Source organism: Chaetura pelagica, unplaced genomic scaffold, assembly GCF_000747805.2.
Source record: "Chaetura pelagica isolate M959 unplaced genomic scaffold, ChaPel_1.0 scaffold177, whole genome shotgun sequence".
Taxonomy (NCBI): domain Eukaryota; kingdom Metazoa; phylum Chordata; class Aves; order Apodiformes; family Apodidae; genus Chaetura; species Chaetura pelagica.
Genome location: NW_009953803.1, coordinates 1,053,764 through 1,064,413, shown reverse-complemented (window position 1 = coordinate 1,064,413; position 10,650 = coordinate 1,053,764). Strand labels below are relative to the sequence as shown.

The 10,650-nt window shown below is 50.0% G+C and overlaps 1 protein-coding gene across 1 annotated transcript in view; it reads right to left on the bottom strand.

Moving 5' to 3' along the window:
• ARHGAP26 (Rho GTPase activating protein 26) overlaps positions 1–10,650 on the bottom strand; it is a 113,931-nt gene that overhangs the window by 58,357 nt on the left and 44,924 nt on the right. The window contains exons 12-13 of the mRNA XM_010001244.1: positions 7,193–7,258; positions 5,950–6,024 (exon numbers count right to left, since the gene is read on the bottom strand). Of these exons, the coding sequence (XP_009999546.1) occupies positions 5,950–6,024; positions 7,193–7,258 (141 nt within the window). The remainder of the gene's footprint in view (positions 1–5,949; positions 6,025–7,192; positions 7,259–10,650) is intronic.

Here is a 10,650-nt window from a genome sequence, read left to right as displayed (position 1 = left end):
GCCAATTTGGGTGCCAGCCGCCGCGGTGGCCTCTGTGGCAGCGGCAGGAGCCCTGCCCAGGCGCGCAGGAGGATGGGGTGGCTGTTCTGCTGCCCAAGGTGGGGCAGAGCCCCTGGAGGCATCCCAACCTGCCATGGAGGGCGAAGGAAGGCAGCTCTGCTCTTGCTCAGCTCCACAGCCACAGCGCGTTTGGCTGGGAATTGGGTGGCTGCAGCACATGGCCGGGCTCCGGCACAGCTGTGCTCACATGTCACCCTGGGCTGCCAGCCCAAAAGCCCCTCGCTCAGCTCACTGCTCTGGGAACGTCCCACCAAGCACTGCCCTCGCCAGCCCCACACCAGCCTTGCACTGGGGAGCTCAAACAGCTCAGGGAGCAGGAACACCTGTGGGTCCCCCCAGGAGCCTCCTGCCCCAGCACGGCACCCGGGGCAGCAGTGCTGCTGGTCCGAGCCGCGGCAGCAGAGAGAAGAGCCGTGGGCGTCCTGAGGCGGTGCAGGGCATGGAGCACAGCATACTTGCTTCATCTCCTCTGGGGCCTTCCCTTCCTTTCTGCATTTTTTCCCCTCCTATCTTCCCTTTTAAAAATTCCTTTCAAGAAATCCAAAAACGGCACAGCTGTTCTGGACAGTGTAAATTGTCCAGAGGCTCCAGACTAGCAGCCCGTCCCTTCCCAGGGCAGATCCCAACCAGCAGCCTGCAAACCCTGCTCGCAGGAATCTGCAGCTTTCTGCTTCTCCCCGAGTCCTGCAAACCACCAACCCAGGTCAGGAAGCCAGACCTGCTTGCCCAGAGTTCCATAGTGAGGTCAATAAGGCACTATTTTTACTGATTTCTGTCAAAATACCTTAATGCTTCGACAATAAAAGAGCTCTTGGGAGGCAGAAACCGCTCCCCCTTCTTGCTCACCTCCACCCACACCAGGACCCAGCTGCACGGGGGGCTGTGCCAGGGGGCTCCTTGGTGACCATCTGCACACCCACCCCAGCAGACACCAGGGTGGATGGCATTTAATTTTGCATCTTTGCTGGCAAGTTCAGCCAGTCAACTCCAAAGCCATCATCCGATGGGCATTAAATGGCCTGGCCATGGATACCTCATGCGCAGCGCCGAGGACCAAGGCTGAAGACAGCAACTGCTCCATGCCAGAAGTGAGGAGCCCTGTGGGGAAGGGAGAAGCAGGGCATGGACATGCTCTCCCTGCAGGTTGTTTCTCTCCTCTTTGGATGCTGCTTCCTGAACGCTCTTTGTTAACTCTGTCCTGGCATCTCCCAGCAACTCCAGAGCTGGAGGCTTTGACTGCACCAAGCTCAGGCGAGCAGGACCTGCAACTGCAACAGGGACCCTGCTCTCACCAGAATCCCTGGGAAACCCCTGGAGGGACCCTGGGAGATGTGGCTGTGGGTCCTTCCAGGGGCATAGAGGAGCCAAGCATCCCTGGGGAGCTGGAGCAGGCGCAGAGAGGCACTCACCAGGAGCAAGGCCAAGCCTGACGCCAGACACAGCTGCCGACACCATCTGGTCCCACGGATGCAGCTCAGTGGGTGTTTGTCTTTTCATGGACATGTATAATGTCTTTTGAATTTTAAAGCAATAGGTAAGCAGGGTGTAATTTTAGAACTAATTAAAAGAATGCACTGAATAAGAGTTAGGCTTTCCCTTAGGGCAAAGGGCTTATTTTAATCATATATATAAAAAAAAACCCAACAACCAAAAAACAAACCACATTAAGAGGAGCACTTGAAAAAGTAAACATGTAAGAAATGTATATTCATACAAAGATCCCACGTGTCTTTCACAACAATCACACAGAATACCATCCTTCCTCATCAATGCCAAGACAACTTCCTACTTCTCTACCTTCTTCACGGAGGTGATTTTAATAGATTAAAGATAAGCTTGGCATAGTAAAATATCCAAAAACAAATAAACAACAGCCTTTAAAAAAAACCAACCCTGTTTAATAGCAAGGCCTTCACTGAAGTAGAACAAAGAACTCAAGACTGGATGTCTTTTCAAAAGCTCATCCAAGGAGTTTATAGGCATGATTCACAAGATACTAGGAGAAATTCTCCGGTCGGTCTCATGAAAAGCCTGGGAGCAGATAATCAGTTCCCCTTGACCTTCAGATTTATGAGTCTGCAAAAAGTTAGCTTTTAGCTTACAGATGTAGCATCTGTCTCCCCAGCTAGAGTTGCTGCAGCCAGCACCATAACGAGCTTCTATCTCTGCACAAGGACACGTTTCCATGTGGACTGGTGTAAATGTGGAACAGGGGCCATAAAAGCATCCACAGGCCAAACTCAGCATTAACCCTGAAGTTGCTTATTGCTGTAAGTTACTCATCTGAGGTCTCTGAGCAGATACAGGAGCACTCCAGATCTAAATCAGGAAGAAATTAGAAACTGCTTTTTTTACAGCAGGATTTACACAGAAATCCAGGGATGGGAGGAATCTATTCCCACAGTCAAAAAAAAAAAAAGTGATTTGTTTTGCTGGTTTGTTTTCTTCCTGAAGGCAAAGAGAAGCAGAGGGGATGAGGGCCCCTTTCACCTCTGTGCATCGGTCCATACAGACCCTGGGTGATGGGACAGGCACCATGGGGCAGGGAATGGGGTTGGTGGTGGCACGGCAGGGAAGCAGGAGGGATAATAATCCCTTTCATGGGTGCTCCAACTGATAAAAGTTCAGTTATTTGTCCCCATTTTAATGGCCCACAGAGAGAAGTGCTTGCTCTGCCGGGGATGAGCTGCCCCCATGAGCCCCGGGGTGCTCCCCTCCCTGCTTCTCCCCCGTTGGAAGACAAGCTGTTCTGCCCCAGCCCCACACAGTCCCTGCCCACGGGAGGTTTCTGCTGTGACCTCCTGCAGGGACCTGCCAAGAGCCTTCCCGGCAGCGTCACCCACACCAGCCGCTGCGCGGGGAAACTTGATCTTTTTGCCATTTTAACTGTATGTGAATCAGTGGTGCTGCCCACATTCATTTCTAAATATAAGGGCAACCTGAAGTTGCACGCAGAGTTTGGCTCCTGGGCTCCCCAGGGTTAGACCCGAACACGAGCGCTGAGCGGGGCGGCTCCGCGGGACCCACAACACAGGGCACCCAACAACCAACACGTTTCTGTCTCACACCAACTTCCCAGGCAGCCCCAACACTGAGTCATGAGTTTGCAAAGTGTCTCGGGGTGTGTGGGGGGTCCCCAGAGGATCCTGTTCCCAGCACCCCCAGGTGCCCGAGCAGCAGCCCCCGGCACAGACTCGCCTGACGGGGCTCCCAGCACCAGCAGCTGATGACATGCCAGGACAAAGCAAAACCACCACAGATCTATCAGCACCTTACGAGACACGAGGTCGACAGCTGAGTGGCTTCAGCCGCTGAGGAGATAATGGATGCTGGATGGTGGCCAAAACATTGAATCCCTCCCAGCTCCAGAGAGCTGTTAAACCAAGCAAGTTTTGCCATCTGTCACAGCCCTGCCACCTCAACCCGGAACTGCCCCAGCCCCAGACTGTCCTTGTGAGAAGAAACCAGGGTCCATCACTCTCCTAGCTTGTGAGACACCAGCATGAAAAGCCCAAGCAGAGGACCCTGCACATCAGACCTGCTGCACCATGGGGCACCCAACTGCCTTTAACCAACACCCTAAGGCAACAGTCCCAAACACGGCCATGAGACAGCAGCTCTGGCTTATCTGCTGCACTTGGGTGGCTAGCAGGACATATTCACATGCCCCAGAACCTCTGCCAAACTTCTACTAATAAAAGAGAGTCAGCCACCAGCTCTCGTGACTGCAGCAAACTTTCCAAATGCCAGAGCAAAACTGGTGCAGAGAGGTCCCCTTGTGTCAGCCTCCGATTTAGAGCCTTGACCTTCTGCTTCCTAATTATCCCCAGATTATCAATTTTGCAGAGGTTAATGCTGACAGCTGTAACAGCCACCGTGGGCTTCGCTCAGTGAACTTCTTAACAGTGGGAAAAAAAGGGGGAACTGGAAGAGGAGAAGGAAAGATCCTGGAAGAGAAACACAACAGATTGACACTTCTTGCCAGGAGAAATACACAGAGAAAGGAGTGCTGGTGTTTTGTGAAGGTGAGGAAAAGGAAGCCACGTTGCAAAGGAAGGATAATAAACAAATGGGAAAAAGAAGACCACAAATCCCACTCACCTCCCCCAAGGACTAGCACACGCATTCTTAAGGGCACTAACAAATTATTAAGCATTTGTTTCCTCATCATTACACTTATTTCCTATGTGGCTTTGCCAAGTTTGAGAAGCTCTAGCTGGGACTGGCAGAGGTCAACTGCTGCTGCTCCAACCTATGCGTTTTCTCAGAATGGTTCCTCAAACATCTGTCTCCTGCATGCCTGGCCAGATTGCCACAGGGCTGCATCCAGGGGATGGAAATGCCTCCTGCTAGGTCAGGGGATGAAATGGTCCATTGGGTCACACACAGCCACAGCCAACCTCAACACCAGCCTGGACCAAGACAAGGGCACAGGGAGCAAGGCTGGTTCTGCTGGAGGGGCCAAGGCCTGGGAAAGCAGCAAAAGGACCAAAGAGGGGGAAGGGGCAGCTGTAGTGATCCCAAACCTGCATCAGGAACAACTTCCAGCTCACTGACAATCGTAAGACCTGTTTGCTCCTACACATTTCAGTGCTCAAAGCAGGGAATGTGGGTGCAGAGCACAAAGCACTTGCAGCAAGCACCACAACCTCTCTCTTACCGTCATATCACCTCAGAGGTGGGGAGAGGTTTCTAAGGGCTGCTGGGCAGCTGCAGGGTGGCTGCACAGGATGATGAGTGCCCAAAGAAGCCCCACAAGGTCAACACTAAGCTCTGCCATGGTGTGACCTGACACCTCCTCTCCTCCCAAGCAGCACAGGACCTGATGCCTCAAGCACAAGACAAACATATGCTTGAAAGGTCTGGGCAAGACCGTGTTAAAACAGGCACAAGGAAGTCCAAGGGGAAATGAGAAGAGCCACAGACAGCATGCAACTCACAAGAGAAAATAATTAAAAAGTATTCTGAGAACAACGTGGCAGATAGGAGATTAAAAAAAACAAAGCTTTGAGCTATTTCTTTGAAGATTTTAGTTTGCATTTGGGAAGGCTGCCAAAATTCACAGCACACGTGAGCAGGACACCAGTAATTGCACCAGAGACCTTTTAAAGCAATGTCCTACATGAGTCCTACCTTAGCAACCTGCCTGGACCTCCTGGCCTCTAACAGCATGTGGCCCTAAGAGCACATTCACCATGATTAGGTACCCTGAGAAGAGCCTCTGTTCTCAGCTGGCAAGACTTCAAAGCAGTGCAATCTACTTGTCTTTAACAAAACATGAAATACTTACCCATTAATATACTCAACAGCTTTTGAACTCTAGAGTTGACTCCAACGATTCTGTAGAGCCCTTGCTCATTGATCCCTAGGTAAAACAAAGAGCTTATTAGGATAATGTCAAAAGAGCCACTGACATTTCTTTCATTTCTCTGGCTTCTCTAATAGCAAAAATAATTAAACCCTCTCACCAACTACATACAAAATTATAGAAGAGGGTAAAATTTGAATGTGATGTCAGGGCTTTCATGTATTGATTAAAAGTATTACCCCACAATTAGCTCAGTAATAGAAGATCCAAGGACATCTTTCCACCACACCACTACCAGCAAGGCACTATAGCTGCCCCATGAAGGATCACAGAATCATAGAATGGTTAAGGCTGGAAGGGACCTTAAAGATCATCAGGTTCCCACCCCCCGGCTATGAGCAGCAATGTCCTACATGAGTCCTACCTTAGCAACCTGCCTGGACCTCCTGGCCTCTAACAGCATGTGGCCCTAAGAGCACATTCACCATGATTAGGTGCCCTGAGAAGAGCCTCTGTTCTCAGCTGGCAAGACTTCAAAGCAGTGCAATCTACTTGTCTTTAACAAAACATGAAATACTTACCCATTAATATACTCAACAGCTTTTGAACTCTAGAGTTGACTCCAACGATTCTGTAGAGCCCTTGCTCATTGATCCCTAGGTAAAACAAAGAGCTTATTAGGATAATGTCAAAAGAGCCACTGACATTTCTTTCATTTCTCTGGCTTCTCTAATAGCAAAAATAATTAAACCCTCTCACCAACTACATACAAAATTATAGAAGAGGGTAAAATTTGAATGTGATGTCAGGGCTTTCATGTATTGATTAAAAGTATTACCCCACAATTAGCTCAGTAATAGAAGATCCAAGGACATCTTTCCACCACACCACTACCAGCAAGGCACTATAGCTGCCCCATGAAGGATCACAGAATCATAGAATGGTTAAGGCTGGAAGGGACCTTAAAGATCATCAGGTTCCCACCCCCCGGCTATGAGCAGGGACACCCCACACTAGGCCAGGCTGCACAAATCATCCCCACTTTACATACAACACAAGGGCAGCTTTAGAAACTTTTACTACCACAAGTTCTTTAGGTTGAGGTCTGAGCCTTTTGCATGCTCTCCACATTCCCCTCCCTGTGGGATGCTGCAGAAGCCCAGTAGCTCCCAGGTATTGCTTTGCTATCAACAGCAGTTCCTGCATTGCTCCCAATCTTACAGGGGAAAACATCACATTTGAATATCCCACAGCACATCCTGTTGCCAGGAAGAAGACCCCAGTGCCAGATGGGCAGAAATCCTGCAGCTCTGAGCCCTGCTCTCCCCAAAGTTTCCTGTGAGGCCTCTTTCTTACACCAGTGCTCTCAGGAACTATGTCAGAACAAGACCCACATTTCACAGGAGCAGGTCCAGCTGCTGACAAGTGAGCCTATCTGTGTATTAAGTCTTCACAAGAGGTTTAGGGGAAGGATTGAAACACTTCCATTTGTTACCCCACACCAGAGAAGTGCTTTGCAGTGGTGCCACGGAGGGATGCTCAGATGAGGTCCCCAGCCTCAGGCCCTTCCCCTGTCTTATCCATTCAGTGCATTATTTGTTAACTGCCCTGGAGGTTTGCTTGGCCCCTGCTCACCCCAGCCACGGGGCAGACACACGTCTCAGCCAAGGCCTCTGCCTGAGCCTATCAGGGGTTTATCTGATGTGTGTCTCTGAGGGTTAATGAATCATCTTTGTCCATGAAAAGAGCAGGTAAGCAATTGCTCTGCTACAAACAGCTGCAAGGCCAGCCCCCAAAACAAGACCATCTGGTGAACAGCTCTACCTCTTGTTTCGACAGCATGTATGCACTTCTTGATAATGCTGAAGCCAATGTTATCCAACTGGGCAGCTGAAAGGGAAGGGAAGAGAGAAGCGATTAAGGGCGAGCAGAGGGATGGAGGTCCCGCTGAGCACCGCGCCCTGCCCGCAGCTGCCACGGACACTCCCAGCAGTATGTACCACTGCCTGGACAAGGGAGGGAGGAGGAGATAAATTAGGTGTTCATGGAGGAAAGGCACAAGTACAGTAGCTCATACCAGGTGTAACCCAGGCGAGCACAGAGCACTAATCCATCATGTCAGCCCTCTGAACCAGCACCTCCCACGCCTGCCGAGCAGCAGAGCCCCAGGCTCTGCCTGAGATTTACATCTGCAGTTGGTCAAAATACTAATTTAGGATCAAGGTGAGATAACCTGAAGAGACCTTTGTCTGGCAAGTTGACACAAGGTTGCTTGGAAAAAACGGAAACCGTATTTATTTTTGACACAATGAAACCTTGAGAATGGCACACAAGGCAGTTTGTTTGGGAATCCCAGGTAATTCCTACAAATCCTTTCAGCTCTCCACTCAGATAACCAAGCCATCTATGTGCTGGAGAGATGCCTTCATCTCCAGGCCACCTCCACCACCCCACGCTGGGGACCACCTGCATAACTGGGGTATGGAGCTGACCCCAGGCTTTGGGCAGCAGGGTGGGGGCCTTCAGTCCCTTGGATTTCTTCTTGGGGGTTTTGAGGTGGCTTTGTTGCAGATGCAGGTTTTTTTTAATGGACAGGTCATATGACAGGTTAGAGCATTGAGAAGTTACAGTGAAAGGCAAACTGGGAAAGAAACAAATGGAAGGGAGAAGCAGGAGGTAACTGTGAACAGCAGCTGTGAATGGAAATGGAGTAAAGAAGTCACAGGAAAGGTGAAAGTGTGGAAATAAAGAGGTAAGACAAAGAGGAGAGAGTTGATGACATGTCGCAGTAAAACAACAATAGGGACTGGGAGATGGGAAGGAATTTTTGGTCCATTCTCTGTCCAAAGCATCTCCTGTGCCCAGCAGGAGGGGACCTGTCCTCGAGGAGCCAGCCAGTGCCAACCCCAGCCCCCACCAATGCCTGCACCACACACTGCAGGCAGACACTCCTGCACCCCAGCAATGCCAAATCCCAGCTAAACAATATTGTCTCAGGAACACTGTACATCCCATTTACCCTGCCTCTGTGCAGATGTGCACAGTTCAGGAACAGCCCCATCTTTTTTTAGCACAAATGAAATATTTATTTGGTGCAAATTAGGATGTCCTGAAGGCAGCTGACTGCTGGAGAGTAAGATGTAAAACACTCGTATTAATGGAATGTAAAACTCAATTAACTCATGCCATTGCAGGTTTTCACATTTAATTTCCAAGAATTACTAATAATCAGATCTAAGTACCTGCTGGAAGGACTCATCCCCTAGTCAGCTTTCCACCACTGCATAGAAAACTCTGCCCACAGACAGCTATTTGTGAAGGAAAATTACTTCTTCCCTACATAATGGTTTGGGAAACCCTTCATATGGCAGAAGCCCCACAGAAAAGAGGTGTGCAAAGCCACCCCAAGCTCCAGGGCTGTTCACATCATTTATTTAAGCACAGATTCACTGCTGCTCCATGATAAGCTGCCAGCTCCCTGGCTGCCTGTGGCTTGCCTGGTGCAGTCCCTCACTAATCACTTGTTTTGAGTTCTCTGCTGGTGGTGTTTCTTGTTTGATGAATGGTGCAAGGACCTAAAACAGTGGAAGAGTAAAACAGCTCTATTATATTTTTCTGGGCAAGCACACTGAAGTGCTGAGCCAACATAAGCACACAAGTTGCAAGATGCCTGTGCCATAGGATGTGTGAACATTCAGAAGCTCCAGGGCCCCTTCCTAGGCACCTCGGTGGCAGCCAACTGCTCTCCAAGCACGGATGCAGCACAAAATCTATGCACTATTGATCAGTGGGGCACAGCTGGCCAGATCACTGATAAACACAAGCCCAGGGGTACCTGAGAAGCAGGAAACCACTGTGCAGGAACCCTTTGGTGCAGGCAAACCCATTCCAGCAGCTTTTTAGTCCTGGCTGAGTACTGGCCATAACCCTGACCTTCCAGTACCCCGGCGTGATGTGCAGTCAACACAGATCACCACCTCAGGTTCTCTGCCACGCTAAGTGCCAGCCCATTCCATAAACCAGCAGCTGTCCCTCAGTCCCTCACACATTTGAATGTGAGCAGAAGATACCTCCAAACACACACACCCCCCTGCAGATCCCACCTCTCCACTTCAGAGCAAGAGGCAAGAAATCAAGGGTCCTTAGCAATGGAAGTGACCAAGCACAGTCCTCCCAAGTAGACAAATAAGCTCTTCCACTCTTTACTGAGCTCTGGATCAAAAAAGGTCAGGGATTCATTTTCAGTAGTTATATCCAGAAAAAAAGATCTGATTAAATATCCAAAGTGCCTTTATTCGTCCTTAAGGGGAAAGAGGGGTGGCAGCAAAGGGCAGGCCCTGAGGGCTGTCTTGGAAAACCACAGCCTCCTGCACCCTGCACAACAGGCACCTCTAGTCCCCAGCCTTTGTTTAAAACAGCCTCCCAGTCATAAAAGGGGATGGGTTTACAGACTCTTCACTACCACAGGCACACTTTTTTGCTCTGTTCATGCATCCAAACCTGCTGCAGCCTACAGCCCTGCCTCCTGCTGCTCCCCAGGGGAAGATGTGGAACAGCCCCAGGCCAAGACACACATCACAGCCTCCTCCTACAAGAGCAGCATTTCAGGGCACAACTGGGATGCAGTTACTCAGGCTGTAATCTAGCAGAGAAATGTCTCACACCATCAAAGGTGATGCCCACCACGTGTACTGCTGCAGTTGCACAAACACACACACTCTTTTCTGACCTTCGCGTGGCATCACGTTTCTAGTGCTACTGAGCTGGTCTCATCCTGTTCTATTTTTGCCTAGCAGATTATTTCTATTTAATCCATTAATTCCTTTGCACTGATATGGCATATCAGAGCATCAGTAAAGGGGCAAGGAGACTGAATCAGCTTTGTTCAGCCTCAGGGAACCTTGCTGACCCCAGCTCTGTGTGCACTGGTCATGGCAGTGCAAGGTCAGAGCAAGCTCTTCTGCACACCCCACATGTCCCTCTGCTGTGTAATGAAATGCCACGATTGTTACACACTCCTTCAAAGACTTTATGGAATTAAGAGCCACAGAGTAAGGGACCAGTGGCCAAGAAGCTGTGACCAGAGAGAAATGAGTTTTCAAGCCTTATTTCAAGTCTCAAAACTACCAGCAAGCTGCAAAGATTGGGAAATGAGGACTGCTGGGGAGGGCCAAGCCACACAGGGGAGTGCACCAGCAGACAGAGCAGCCAAGGGACTGGAGGTCTGTGGAAAGCTTATGGCAGTGCAGTCAGCTTTTGATGGGGTCCTGAGCTTGTAGGGA